Source organism: Pogoniulus pusillus, unplaced genomic scaffold (genome assembly GCF_015220805.1).
Source record: "Pogoniulus pusillus isolate bPogPus1 unplaced genomic scaffold, bPogPus1.pri scaffold_50_arrow_ctg1, whole genome shotgun sequence".
NCBI classification, from domain to species: Eukaryota; Metazoa; Chordata; class Aves; order Piciformes; family Lybiidae; genus Pogoniulus; species Pogoniulus pusillus.
The window spans coordinates 587,559-602,979 of NW_026974708.1; the positions used below are offsets into that span (position 1 = coordinate 587,559).

General features: G+C 48.4%; 1 protein-coding gene across 1 annotated transcript; it reads left to right on the top strand.

Annotated features, from left to right (window-relative positions):
• The first annotated feature begins 541 nt into the window (after positions 1-541).
• On the top strand, positions 542-2,089 carry LOC135174196 (oocyte zinc finger protein XlCOF19-like). The gene has a single exon (XM_064141429.1). The coding sequence runs from the start codon at positions 685-687 to the stop codon at positions 1,642-1,644; it is 960 nt and encodes a 319-aa protein (XP_063997499.1). The 5' UTR covers positions 542-684; the 3' UTR covers positions 1,645-2,089.
• The last annotated feature ends 13,332 nt before the right edge of the window (positions 2,090-15,421 follow it).

Below are 15,421 nucleotides of genomic sequence, written 5' to 3' on the forward strand. Positions count from 1 at the left end.
GCCCTCTCAACCTTACCCCAGTTCTCAGGAAGAAAAGAGGTGCAGCCAAGAGGTTAGGGAGCAAGGTTAGTAGGAGCAGGGTTAATGAGATGTGACCAGGTCTAAGGCAAAAGCAAGAGTGAGAGACAAAATGGAGAAAAAGTCTTTCTTCTTCCCAGAGTTCTCAGCGTAACTGTGAGAGAAGTTGACATCAATTGTTTTGATTTCACTGCCTGTTATCTAGTTCTGTTACCAAAACATTCTAGCTTGCTTCAAACTAGCACACTATGCAACTATCTGAGCAGTCCTGACCGCAGGTTTCTGTTCTGAGGTCTGTCTGACCCACACATTCCATGCCCAAGGTCTATGCTGTATTTGTTTTGTCTTGGGCAACTGTTCCTTACTAACAGGCCATTCCCCTATTCCTGCAGCCTGGGGTCTCAGCACAGGTGTTAGAGGTCTGACCTCCACCGTGGCATGAACTGAGATTTGAGGGCCACTCCATTCCTTGCTCCAGCTGAGTACTGGGTATTGGGAGGTGTTGGGGGTTTTCAGGGGCTGTCTTGAGCTGGGCAGGATCTTTGAGTTTGGTCTGAGCTCAAGTGCTTCTGTATTTCCTACGGCACAGCAGTGACCTCTTCCCCCACCAGCATGACTTCACATAACCCAGACAAGAGCTGAGAGAAGAAGCACCAAGAGAACAAAATGCCGCAGCCAAAGTGTAGCCCCAACAAAGAGGAGGAGGAAGAGGACATTATTGAGGGTGACGATGAGAATGATGACTATGATTCTGTCTGTGAGGAAGAGAATGGTGATGGAGTTGACCAAGATGATAAAGAGAAGTGGCACAACCACATCCACACCAGAGAGAAGCTATTTCCCTGTGCTGAGTGTGGCAAGAGCTTCAGTTACAGATCTGCCCTCACCGTCCACCAGTGCACACACACTGGCGAGAAGCCCTTCCCCTGCCCAGACTGCGATAAAAGCTTCAGACAGATGCAACACCTCACGCAGCACTGCCACACTTACAGCAGTGGGAAGCCCTTCTGCTGCGCTGACTGCAGCAAGGGCTTCAGCAGCAGATCTGCCCTCACCACCCACCAGTGCTCACACAGTACTGAGAATCCCTTCACCTGTGCTGACTGCAGCCAGAGTTTCAGCTACGGATCTACCCTCACCATCCACCAGCGCACACACACTGGTGAGAAGCTCTTCACCTGTACTGACTGTGGCAAGAGCTTCAGGCAGGGCTCCGCCCTCACGCAGCACTGCCTTATGCATACTGGTGAGAAGGTCTCCTGCCCTGACTATGGCAAGACCTTCAGCTGCAGCTCTACCCTCAACAACCACCACCAGATTCACACCAGAGAGAAGCTGTTCCCCTGTCCAGAGTGTGGCAAGAGCTTCACCCTGAGATACAGACTCCTCCAGCACCATCTCACCCATACCAGTGAGAAGCCCTTCACCTGCACTGGCTGTGACAAGAGCTTCAGGCACAAATCCAACTGTATGTCTGCGGTGACTGCAGCCAGTGTTTCACTGACAAGTCCTCTCTCACCAAGCACCATCATGTGCACACTGGGGAGAAGCCCTACAGCTGTGCAGTGTGGCAAGAATTTCAAGTGCAGCTCCAGTCTCACCCAGCACCACCACACCCATGTCTGACCAGCCCACATTGGGGGGTAGTTACAAATAGACTCCCCTTGGGTCTGTTTGGGTAATTGGGACCATCCCAAGAGGGACTTTCCAGTAGATGGAACCAAAATCACCTCTTTTTCACCTGCATTTCTCAGGAGTTGGGGGCTCCAGCAGGAACAACCAACCCCTGCCCTTCTAAACACCAATCGGTGGTGGTGAGAATAATTACAGTGATGAGTTGGCACAGCTGGTACTGCCACTGGAGCGGTGCTGAGCTTCACCAGGATTTCTCTCTTTCTTCCCAAATACTTTGTGTCTCCCTGGGTTAAAAAAAAAGCCCTGTCCATTGCCCATGTGTCAATAATCACCCAAAGTTACGCAAATGCTGTCTTTTTCATTTTTAATTGGGATATTTCTTCCCACAATGCCCACATGCTGGGGGCATTTGTTCTCTCGGAGTGGGACTGGAGCTGTGCGCCTTATTCAGGAAGATCAAAGTAAGGCTGTCAGAGGAGTCTTGAGAGCATCTTGGGAGGGTCTTAGGGGCATTTCAGAGAGGTTCGTTGTGGGGTGTCAAGCGATCTTGGGAATTTTGAGGTCTGCAGGGTTCTAGGATTGACTTTAGAGGATCATTGGAGGGATGAGCTTGAGTCTCAGGGAGGTCTTCAGAAGAACTCAGAAAGCTTCTGTCAGTTTTCCTTTAAGGGACTCTGAAGCTTTCCAGCAGTCCTGGTGGCTTCCAAAGGCCTTCCCATTAGCTCAGCAGTGTTCCTGATGGCTTCCTGCAGGCCTCGGGCTTTCTACAGGCTTTCTGTGAGCTCAGAAGTAGGAAGAGATCTTTTTGAGTGTTTTTAGAGGATTTTAGGAGGTTTAAGAGGTTTTAAACTGTGAGATTGATACATTCCAACAGGTCTGACACTTCTGATGGGGTTCCACTAACCAGCCATGGCATTGCATTGTTCCAGAGAAGCTGGGCTTTGCCCTTCAGTGGCTCTGCTGACTGACAGCAAGCCCAGGAATTCCCTTGTCAATCTAGTAGCTTCAAGTGTCCCTGATGCCTGCCAAGCTCACTGGAATACATTAAGGGCACTGCTAGGCCAGTGGAAATAGTGATCAATGCCCCAGGCTCACAGGAAGGCTGCAGGGCCTCTCTTCTGGCAGCAGAAAGCCTGACTGAGAAGCCCCAGGCTTGCTGGATGTGGCATCAGAATTCCTGTTGGAAGCACAGTAAAGCAGCAAGGACACTTTTGGGGCTGTGGAAAGCCCTTTGGAATCTCTCGGCCTATGGGAAGGCAGCAAGAGGAGGAGTAGAAACCCTCCCAGAATGCCTCTGGCTGCTGGAAGGCATCACAGCTACTGGTGAACCAATGGAAAAGTTGTGGGGAGCTTCAGGCCTGCTGGAAGGAATCAGCTCCACTGCTGAGTTTGTGCAAAGCCCATCAGAAACCCTGGGCCTCACAGAAGTGTGCAGGACAAATTTGGAAAGTCCCTGTGGTGGTCTGGCCCTGTCTGGGAGCCCACCAAAGCTTCTCTGTCACTGCACTTCTTAGATGGAGAGGGAAGAGAGGAAAGTATCACAGAAGGCATGGGATAAGGTAGATGCAGTTTTACTAACTCAGAGCAAGAGCCAAGCTGCTCAGGGAAGCAGAAGCACACAAAGATGTTATTCTCTACTGCCCACTAAGCCAGATGATGTTTTGGTCACTTCTGGGAAGCAGGCTGCAATAAATGCAGCAGCTGCTGCAGAGGACAGAGGCCATCAGCAAGTGTCCCCACACTGCCTTCTGTCACCTAGCTTTTGTATCTGAGCTGGCATCACCTAGCATGTGGCATGGGTTGAGTTGAAGCTGCTGCTTCCTGCAGCCTGCTGCAGCCAGGCTAGCTGCAAAAATGAAGGTGCTGACTGCAGCAAAGTCTAATGGGGCTTGAAGTTCAGCTTGCAGCGTGGGAGGCTTCTTATTGCGGTTACTGCTTCTGGGTTCTTGGATGTGGGCTCTTTTCTGCAGGCCTGGTGGCAGAGAGAGTGGTGTGCCAGTTTGAGGCTAATTGGAATATTACTGTGAGAAAAATTACATTATAGGCTGTGAAAAGGAGACAATGATAATGTCTACTGCACTCATAGGCTTGCTGAGGTGTATAAAAAGAGCATGAATATAGATGAGACAGTCAGTGTGTGGTTCTCTGTCACAGTCAGTGCTTGTGTTTTTTTCTCCCTGTGTAACCCAACTAATTCTCCTTCTAACCCCCCACTTCCTGCTCCTCCAAACTCACCTTGCACATAAGACAAGCTCTGGGATAAGGTAGAGGGGTGGAAGGGTGGTCAGGAACCCCTCCTGGCGACTCTGGTTTCTGGGATGGGAGTTGTGTATTACTTTTAACTTGTATATTTCTGTACATAGCTGTAAATGTTGTAAGTATCTGCTTGTATATTGTGCTAAGGTGTGAATATAAAGCTTCATTCCTTGACTTCCAGATGGCTGAGCTCAGTCTGGGTGATTTCATAAGAATAGGATGGCAGGTAATTCCCAAACCATCACAAGTGGCAGTGAAGGAGCTGTTCGGTTTGGGGTTCTCGTTTATGCTGTTGTTTTTTTTTCCCCTGTGTATTTCACTGCACTGCTTCTGCAAATAAGCCGAGCTAAGGTACCTCTGAAATGTGTTGTTAGATTAATTAGTTGATGAGCTAAGGTAATTAGGTATTGTGCTTACGATATTTCATGTTACATTAAACTCTTACCTGTTTATCTCAGCCCTGAGACATATGTGTTCCTCTTCCCCTCACTTTAGTGCTTTGGCAGCAGGCAGTTAGCGCTTGTGCTAAACCTTTACAGCATGGAGTACCTCCTTGGTCCGTTTGGGTCAGTTGGCCCAGCTGTGTCCCCTCCCAGTCTCTTGCCCATGCCTCAGTGCACTCTTGAAATCTTCCAACCCAAAGCAATGCTGCTGGCAAGCTCCATGCCCAGCACAGGAACTTATACCTTACCCAAAGCAGGCTCAAAGCAAAGCTGCAGCTGTGTTCTATTTCCTGTAAAGGCAGCAAACCAGGACTGTGGTGGTTTGACCATGGCTGGGGCCTAAGTGCACAGCAAAGCAGCTCTGTCACTACCCTTCTTAGATGGAGAGGGGAAAGGGAAATACAACCAAAGGCTGCTGCTAAGGTAGAAGCAATTCAATACTGCTAAGCACAGGCACAGAGCAAAGGCTGCGTGCAGAAGCAAAGCAAACTGAGCTGTTGTTGTTCTCTGCTGCCCATCAGCAGAGGAGCTCTGGTGCCAGGGAGCAGGGCTCTGGGAACCAGGCAGAGTGGTTGCTCTGGAGGCCAGAGCCATGGATGGATGTCCCACACTGCCTTCTTTCACTTCCTTCTTCTAGCTGAGCTGACACCTGGCATGGAGCAGCCCTGTTTGGCTCAGCTGGCCTGGCTGTGTGCCCTCCCAAGCTCTTGCCTACCCCTCAGTGCACTCTTGAGGTGGGGAAGTGTTGGCAAAGTGCATCCTGGGTGCTTGTTCAGCAGCAGACAAACCCCTGCTGGGTCATCAACCCCCAGCAACAGCACTGCAGAATGCAGCACTAGACCCATGCTCTGGGGAGAGTGAACTGCAGCTCAGCCACAGACAGTGCAGTGATGTCATAGAGCAGGCTGTATGAATGTCATGGAGTCCTGTATACCCCAGAATTCCTCTCCCTCCATGGTTTGAATTGGAGAGGAAAGGCACGAAAAACCTGTTCCCCTGCCCTGCAGGCGTGAAGGCGGGGAGCAAAGGGCCCTTCTGGTATGAGGGATGCCCCATGCAGATGCCCGTGCTGGAATCAGGCTGCTGATTGGTTGTGGTCTTTGCACCTAGGAAGTGGTAACTCGACTCTTTGTCTAAGAAAGGCATAAGTATTGGGGTACCTCCTGCCTTGGGGTCCCTGCCTTAGAGTTCTCCCCCGCCTGGATAGTTCCTGCAGAGAGAGTCCCCTGGCACTGCGAAGGACAAGCTCCTGAGGAACAGGGCCATCCCTGCTGTGGATGGCTTCCCACCATAAGCACCTCCTTTCTGCAGCTTGATAGGCCTGAACAAGCCTTGGATGTCTTTTAAAACAGAGCGAGGGGACAAGCATCTGGAGTGCCCTTTCTCTCAGCCAGCCTGGCTCACCTGTGAGTAACTTTGGCCCAGCCTGATGGACAGTGGGAATGCTGTGTTTAGTAGCTTAGCCTTTTCCATCTCCTGACTTCTGAAATAGTTACATTTACCTATGGTATCCTTGTAAGATCCACATAGAATCCACATAGAATCAACCAGGTTGGAAGAGACCTCCAAGATCATCTAATCCAACCCATCACCCAGCCCTAACCAATCAACCACACCATGGCACCAAGTGCCTCATCCAGTCTTTTCTTGAAGACCCCCAGGGACGGTGCCTCCACCACCTCCCTGGGCAGCCCATTCCAATGGGAAATCACTCTCTCTGTGAAGAACTTCTTCCTAATATCCAGCCTATACCTACCCTGGCACAACTTGAGACTGTGTCCCCTTGTTCTATTGCTGGTTGCCTGGGAGAAGAGGCCACCCCCCACCTGGCTACAATGCCCTTTCAGGTAGTTGTAGACAGTAATAAGATCACCCCTGAGCCTCCTCTTCTCCAGGCTAAACAACCCCAGCTCCCTCAACCTCTCCTCATAGGATTTGTGCTCCAGGCCCCTCACCAGCTTTGTTGCCCTTCTCTGGACATGTTCCAGCACCTCAACATCTTTCTTGAATTGAGGGGCCCAGAACTGGACACAGTACTCAAGGGGTGGCCTGACCAGTGCTGAGTACAGGGGCAGAATAACCTCCCTTGTCCTACTGGCCACACTGTTCCTGATGCAGGCCAGGATGCCATTGGCTCTCTTGGCCACCTGGGCACACTGCTGGCTCATCTTCAGCCTACTATCTATCAGTACCCCCAGGTCCCTTTCCTCCTGGCTGCTCTGCAGCCACTCAGTCCCCAGCCTATAGCGCTGCTTGGGGTTGTTGTGGCCAAAGTGCAGAACCCTGCACTTGGCCTTGTTAAATCTCATCCCATTGGCCTCTGCCCACCCATCCAGCCTGTCCAGGTCCCTCTGCAGGGCTCTCCTACCTTCCAACAGATCAACACCTGCTCCTAGCTTGGTGTCATCTGCAAACTTACTGATGCTGGACTCAATGCCCTCGTCCAGGTCATCAATAAAGATATTGAACAGGACTGGGCCCAGCACTGATCCCTGGGGAACACCACTAGTGACTGGCTGCCAACTGGATGTGGCACCATTCACCACCACTCTCTGGGCTCTGCCATCCAGCCAGTTCTTGATCCAGCAGAGTGAATCTGTCCCAACCATGAGCTGCCAGCTTGGCTAGGAGCTTCTTGTGGCAGACACTGTCAAAGGCTTTGCTGAAGTGACTACATCCACAGCCTTCCCCACATTCACCAGGCGGGTAACCTGATCATAAAAGGAGATCAGGTTGGTGAGGCAGGACCTGCCCTTCCTAAACCCATGCTGGCTGGGCCTGATCCCTTGGCCATCCTGGAGGTGCTTTGTGATGGCACCCAAGATGACCTGTTCCATGACCTTGCCTGGCACTGAGGTCAGGCTCACAGGTCTGTAGTTTTCTAGCTCCTCCTTACGACCCTTCTTGTGAATGGGTATCACATTGGCCAGCTTCCAGTCTTCAGGGACCTCTCCAGTGAGCCAGGACTGCGGATAAATGATGGAGAGTGGCTTGGCCAGCTCAGCTGCCAGCTCTCTCAGCACCCTAGGGTGGATCCCATCCGGTCCCATGGACTTGTGAGGATCCAAACGACGCAGCAGGTCCCTTACTGCTTCCTCATGGATTAGAGGGGGACTGTACTAGTCCCTGACCTCATCCACCACTTCAGGAGTCCAGCTGTCCTGGAGACAACCTGTCCCACTAGTGAAGATTGAGGCAAAGAAGGTGTTAAGCACCTCTGCCTTTTCCTCATCCTTTGTCACTATGTTCCCTTCTCTATCTAATAAGGACTGGAGGTTGTCCTTGGCCCTTCTCTTGCCATTCATATATTTAAAGAAACACTTTTTATTTTCCTTGACAGCCGTGGCCAGCCTGAGGTCCAAGTGTGCTTTTGCCTCTCTCATTTTTCCTCTGCAAGACCTAGCAACTTCCTTGAACTTCTCCTGGGACACCTCCCCTCTTTTCCAAAGGTGATATACTCTCTTTTTAATCTTTAATTCCTTCAGCAGCTGCCTGCCCATCCAGCCTGGCTGCCTCCCTCCTCGGCTCCTCTGCTGGCTCAATGGCACAGCTGCTCCTGTGCCTGCAGGAGTTCTTTCTTGAAGTAGGTCCAACCTTCCTGGACCCCTTTGTTTCCAAGGGCTATTTCCCAAGGTACTTTCTGAATTAGTTCCTTAAATAGGCTGAAGTCTGCCCTTGGGCAGTCCAGTGTGGAGGTTCTGTTGATGCCCCTCCTGGTTTCTCCATGTATTGAAAACTCTATAATTTCTTGGTCACTGGACCCCAGGGAGCCTCCAACCACCACATTCCCTACCAGCCCCTCTCTATTTGTGAGCAGCAGGTCAAGCAGGGCTGCCCCCCTGGTAGGCTCACGTAACAGCTGGGATAGATCTTCTCAATCAAACTGAATGTGCTAGTTTGAAGCAGGCTAGAATGTTTTGGTGAGAGAAAGTAGATAATTGGCTATGAAAGGAAAACATGGTTGTGTCTCTTCTCTCACAGTCCCACTGAGAAGTATGGGAACAAGAAGTAAACATTAGATAACATTCTCCATTTTGTCTTCACTTTGCCTTTGGCTTCAGACTGAGCAACATCTCATTAACCTCGCTGCCACTAACCTTCCTTAACCTCTTGGCAGCACCTCTATTATTTTCTCAGGATTGGGGTAAGGTTGAGAGCGGCAGGGGGAGGTGCTGGGGTGGTTTGAGAGCCCCTCCTGGGGACTCAGGTTTCTGGGAGGGGAGTTGTGCTTCTGTATTGTTTTTACCTTGTATATTTTTGTATGTAACTGTATATATTGTAAATAGCTGCTTATATATTGTGCTGCTGTAAATAAATAGCTTTCATGTATATTCCCAGAGTCCATCTGAGTTAGCTGGGGCATTTCTAAAGTGGGGGGGGGGGGGGGGCGGATTACAGCCTAAACCATCACATCTTTTATTTGGCGCCCAACGTGGGGCTAAATTCATTTGAGTGACTGTTAATTAACTCTGGGAATCAAAATGAAGCTAGTAAAGCAGCTATTGTATTTGGTTGGAACGTTACTCTGGTCTGGCTTCGTGTTCTTGGCATTTAATTGGATAAAGGCTCAAATTGCTGCTTACTTTATTGATTTAGCTTATAAGAAAGCTAAAGCTAAAGTTCAGATGTTTTTTGGTCTTGGGGTGATTTTATTCTTGGTTATGCTGGTTTTAATGTCACTGAAAATATTACTAGTAACATTACAGGAGCACTTGTCTTCTAATTAAAACTAAATTAATTTCTGTATATAGTTTTGGGGGCAGGTTTCAGGGAAATAAAATAACTCTATTTTTATCTATATTCCTGACTCAGCCACATTAATTTCCTGCCTCCACAACATTAATGGCACAGCTTAAGTAGGGTAGTTTAATAGCAGAATTTCTTCACAGTAAAGGATGCCTAATCAGAGGATTTGATTTAATTTGGGCTCAGCAAAATTGGAAAACCCCAGAGAAAATCTTAAAGAAACCAGCTGAGAATTCTGACCTTGTGATTACTGACTCTGCAACAGAGGTTCAGTGGTGACCCAGGCTCAGATTGAATTTGAAAATTATGAGAAAAGAATTTAGGCCTTGGAAAAGGATTTATTAGAGGATATTTGGGAAAATACGCTGGCACAAACTAAGAGCCTTGCAGAGGCACTGAGAAGCCAGGCCAAAGAAAGACTCATGATCTCTTCAGATGCCTGTTCATAAACCCCCCTCTCTGCATATGAACTGAGTGATTTGCAACTACAGGAACTGGGGAGAAAAGCAGAGAATGTCCCCAGGGACAATGTGGGCGAAGGGAATCCTCCGAAATCAGGCAGAAAAGACATTGCCACTCAGAGAATTCTGCTGTGTCTGTCCCTGTGCAGCGAAAAACTACGAAGTCACGCAGAAAGCCCAGGTCCCAGAGAGACTCCCCTGTAGCTAGTGGGGATGAAAGCTCTGGTGAGGAGGATGCCATGGGGTGTTGGAGTCCGGAAGCTGGCGAGAGGCGAGATCGGGGCACTGAAGAGTCGACTCAGCAGCTTGCTATGCATCAGTACAATTTTATTAGGGTAGTGCAGTGTCTTATATAGTGCTCAGAGGAGGTGTATCCAGCCAGCGTAGGGCTGGCACAAGTGAACAGTACAGATTGGCCCAAAGCCACGTGCAGGGTGCAGATAGGTTACCCTGTGGTAAACAACCTGTGGTTCCCACCCCAGGGGGCTGGCAGGCTCAGCCCCCTGGTGCTGTGTCTGCACCAGGGGCCGGCAGGTCCAGCCCTCTGCAGGTGTGCATGGGTTGCTCACAGTCCACAGCCTAGTTTCCTTGAGCCTGCAAGCTCAAGGACATCTCCCATCACAAGGTCTCATGTTTACAGCTCATGCCCCGCTGCGGGAGAACTTCTCCCACAATGGGGCATAAAAGCCTCCTGCCTGTCACAACAACACAGATATCGGACATTAAAGGCAGAAAATGTGGCGCTGCCACCACCATTGTTACAAAGCAATACACAGACATGCAGCTCAGTGACTTGCAGATCAAATACGTGAGAGAGCCAGGTGACTTGGTGGCAGAAAATGTCTATAGGGTCTCTCGAGCTGGCAGGGACAAAGTCCTCTTAGACTCTGAAGAAGTAGCTGGAGACTGGGGGGATGATGTGTTCCTGGTGCGTGAGCCCAAAGGGGACGCACAGCCTCACTGCCCAGATAGCTCACTGGGGAAGCAGCTTTCAGCCAGCTTACAGGGGGGAGCCAATGGAACTAAGAGTTACCAGCTCCTCTGAGCTGATCACAGCTCTCCGCAGACTCGCCTGTGTGCAGGCAATATAGGATAAGGAAAAATATAACTGCCCCTTAAATGCTCCTAAGATCCAGAGCAGTTACACCCTATTGTGCAGGGATTGCCAGCGAGCCTGCAAGTCTGAGCAGTGAAAAATACAGAGACAATTCAATCGCAGAAAATGCAGAGGGAGATGCACAAGAACATGGTTTACTTCCTTTGCCAGCTTCAGTTCTGAGAGGACTTTGGCCTTCCTTGTTGCTTTCCTACAAGTCCTGAATACTTATCTATAGTTCTCCCAAGTGACCAATCCCTTCATCCATGAATCGTAAGTTTCTTTCTTCCCTGAGATTTCCTTCAGGAGCAACTTACTAAACCATGCAGGTCTCCTGGCACATCTACCTGATTTTTTACTCAGGGGCACACACCTGGCTTGGGCTTGGAGGAAGTGGTCTTTAAAAACTAACCAACTTTCTTTGGCTCCTTTCCCCTACAGAGCCTTAGCCCATGGGATTGCTGCAAGCATGTCCCTGAAGAGCACAAACTTAGCTCTGCAGAAGTCCAGGGTTGCAATTCTACTTGTTGCTCTGTTTCTACCCTGTAGAATACTAAACACCATGTCATGATCGCTGTCCCCAAGGCTGTTCCCAACCTCAATGTCCTCAACCAGTCCCTCTTTATTAGTTGATACAAGGTCCAGCAGTGCACCTCTCCTTGTTGGCTCCTCCACTACCTGCATCAAGAAATTACCATTGATACACTGCAAGAGCCTTTTGGACTGTCTGTGCCTGTGTGCTAGTTTGAAGCAGGCTAAAATGTTTTGGTGAGAAGAAATAGATTACAGGCTGTGGAAATGAAACAATGGTGATGTCTGCTTCGCTCACAGTCTTGCTGAGAAGTATAGGAACAAGAAATAAAAGCATTAGATAACATGCTCGGCACAGCACTCTTGCTCGGGCTGCTGGCTGAGCTGCATCTCTCTAACCTCACCCTCCATTTTGGACTAAACCACTTTGCTTCTTAACCTCTTGGCCAAACCTCTATTCTTCCTTGGGACTGGGGTAAGGTTGAGAGGGGGTAGGGGGAAGGTGAAGAGGTGGTTGAGAGCCCCTCCTGGGGACTCAGGTTCTGAGAGGGGAGTTGTGTTTCTGGATTACCTTTTTACCTTGTATATTTCTGTCTATAACTGTATGTACTGTTAATATCTGCTTGTATATTGTGCCAGCTGTAATAAATAGCTTCATTTGTATTTCCAGAGCCAACTGAGTCTAGTCTGGGTGATTTCTAAAGTGTGGGGAACACCCAAACCATCACATCTTTTTATTTGGCACTCCAGTGTGGGACAAATTCATTTTCAATGACTGTTAGTTAACTCTGGGAATCAGAATGAAGCTAATGAAGTTATTTTACTTAGTGGGGGCTACTGTTTGGCCTGTTTTATGTTTTCTTATTTGTAATTGGATCAAAGCCCAAATTGGTTATTTTTTGGTCAATATAATTTTTAAGAAGATCAAAGCTAAACTCACATCCATTTTTTTGGAGCTGGGGGGATTTCATCCTTGGCTATGTTGGATTTAATGCCACTGAGTCTTTTACCTGTAATGTCACAGGGATATTCACCAGTAACATTACAGGAAATGGAAGTAGTACTTCTGCTTTATCTACTGCCCTCATGAAAGTTATCTTACATAAAAGTCAGGCAGATTCTTGTTCAGAATTTTGTTCACATCATACTGTGGCATTTCTGTTGAGTGTGATTTTAGGTCTTGTAATTTTGATTTCATATTAATTCTGGCATTATGTAAGAAAAGTCTGAGTGTGATGCCTGTAAGAACTAAGAAGCTGTCTGTGTCGCAGATGAAAGATAAACAATGTACCGGCGTAAACCAAAACAAAGATAACTCAGGGGCACAGCAAGGATCAACATTACACCTCCTCCTCCCCGAGATTCTGGGAAAGCTGCCAATGTTCTAACTGGGAATGGTGCCAGTGCCCTACAGGTAGGAGACAAGTCTGCCAAGCAGCTAGGAGAGTGGAGTGGACAAATACCTAGCAAGTCCTCTTGGTAAGGTTAGCTTGTGGACACACCTCCTGTTGGCTGTGGCTATGAGATATCTTTCCCGAGATGATCTGCCATGGGCTGCCAAGAAGTGGAACAACATTAAGCAGGGAATTAAGCTTCTGAAGGAGTTTGCTGTGAAGGAAGTGCTCTATGGAGATCATGGCACACATGAGCCTGATGACATTCCTCTTGGAACAGGTCTTATGAAGAAGCTTATTAAGCTTGCTCCTTCATCCTATGCTAACATCTTGGCCAGCAAGTTTCTATCAAGGAGTGATAATGGAAGGTCTTTCACTGTTGGTGAATTCACTGACCAGCTCAGGCAGGTAGAGGACAGCTTGTCACATTCTGCCATAATCTATGCCATAAAACTTATGACTACAGAGATAAAGGGGATGAAAGAAGGCATTGAGAATGGCATTAGGAGTAGCATGAAAGAACTGAAGGAGGACCTTAAAACCTCCATTCCAATCTGGTAAAGGATACCATTCCTGCATCATCTGAATGGGTGCATGTTTCTGCAATCAGGAACAGACGCCCACCTCCTGCAAGGCAATTCCAGCCCAGGAGGAGATAAATTCCACCCAGACATCAGCAATCACTTGCGTCACTGTGGATACTTCTGCGTGACACATACGGTGAGAACATGAACAAGTGGGATGGTAAACCTACTTCAGCTCTTTCAAAGAGAGTCAGGGAACTGCAGAGTGGCAGAAACAGAGGCAGCAATGCCAGAAAAGTAGCTGTCACTTCTTCAGCTCCCGAGAGCAACTGCAATGATTCCAACAATTGCAATTTCTCTCACAACACACCAATCACTGTGTACACTCCACATGCCATGTTCAGCATTAGGGGTGCCCTGCCTCCAGCCAGGAGGAGGAAAGGGATAGTGGAGAGAACCGAATCTATTGGAATGTATTCATTAGGTGGCCTGGCAGTTCAAAAGTTCAGAAATACAGGGCTTTAGTTGACACAGGAGCTCAGTGTACTTTGTTGCCATCCAGTTGTAAAGGGACAGTCTGTCACTATTTTTGGAATCACTGGTGGATCTCAAGAGTTAACTAAGTTGCAGGCTGAGATCACTTTAACTGCTAGAGAGTGGAAGAAACATACTATTGTAACTGGTCCTGATGCACCTTGCATTTTGGTAATTGACTTTTTGAGACAAGGTTGTTTCAAAGATCTCAAGGGTCACAAATGGGCTTTTGGAATAGCATCAGTAGAGACTGAGGATGGTAAATTGAAATTGTCCATTAGACCTGAACTTTCAGATGAATCTGCAGTTGTGGGACATCAGGACATAGAGGATCTGGAAGTGCCAATTGCTACTCAAACTGTGCACCACAGGCAGTACAGAACTAACCGTGACTCTTTGTTGCCCATTCATCAGCTGATTCGTCAACTGGAGAGTCAGGCTGTCATCGAGAAAACTCATTCACCTTTCAACAGTCCCATCTGGCCTGTGTGCAAACCTACGGGCGACTGGAGGCTGACAATTGATTTTCATGCCCTCAACGAGGTGACGCCACCCATGAGCGCAGCTGTGCCGGACATGCTGGAACTCCAGTACGAGCTGGAATCAAAGGAGGCTAAATGGTATGCAACAATAGACATTGCTAATGCTTTCTTCTCTATTGCCATAGCAAAGGATTGCAGGCCTCAGTTTGCATTCACCTGGAGAGGAATCCAGTACCAGTTCAACCTTTTGCCTCAGGGGTGGAAGCACAGCTCAACCATCTGTCACTCAGTCATCCACAATGCACTGGAGAAAGGTAAAGCTCCAGAGCACATACAATTCGTCGATGCGAACATGCCGATGGGCACGCGATAGGTCAATCGATTGTCCATGGGACGCTATCACCCAAATTGTACATGACTGTGACATTTGTGCTGCTATTAAGCAGGCTAAGCAAATTCAAGCCCTTATGAATATGGTGAGAAGTGGTCAAAGTACAAGTATGGTGAAGCCTGGCTGATTGACTACATCACCCTTTACCTAGATCACGTTCTGGCAAGCAGTATATGCTGACAATGGTAGAAGCCAGCACTGGATGGTTGAAACCTATCCAGTTCCACATGCTACTACACGTAACACCATTCTTGGCTTGGAGAGAGCAGATCATGTGGAGACTTGGAACGCCAGAGAGAATCGAGTCAGACAATGGCACTCATTTCAAGAACAATCTTGTGAAAGACTGGGCCAGAAGAGCATGTATTGAGTGGATCTACCACATACCCTACTATGCACCAGCTTCAGGAAGATTGAGCACTACAACGGTTGCTGAAACCACCCTAAAAAGCAAGGGGGGTGGAACTCTGAAAAACTGGGGACAAACATTTAGCACAAGCTACCTGGTTGGTAAATAGTAGAGGTTCAGTAAACAGAGCAGGACCTGCACAATCAGACTTGGTCCAAACAGTAGATGGTGAAAACGTTCCTGTTGTAGGTGAAAAGAATCTGTTAGGTGGTGGCTAGTTTGAAGCAAGCTGGAATGTTTTGGTAACAGAACTAGATAACGGGCAGTGAAATGAAAAACAAGTTGTGTCTACTTCTCTCACAGTCACGCTGAGAACTCTGGGAAGAAGAAAGGACTTTTTCTCCATTTTGTTTCTCACTCTTGCTTTTGCCTTAGACTGGTCACATCTCATTAACCCTGCTCCTACTAACCTTGCTCCCTAACCTCTTGGCTGCACCTCTCTTCTTCCTGAGAACTGGGGTAAGGTTAAGAGGGCCGGGGGAGGTGTTGGGGTGGTTTGAG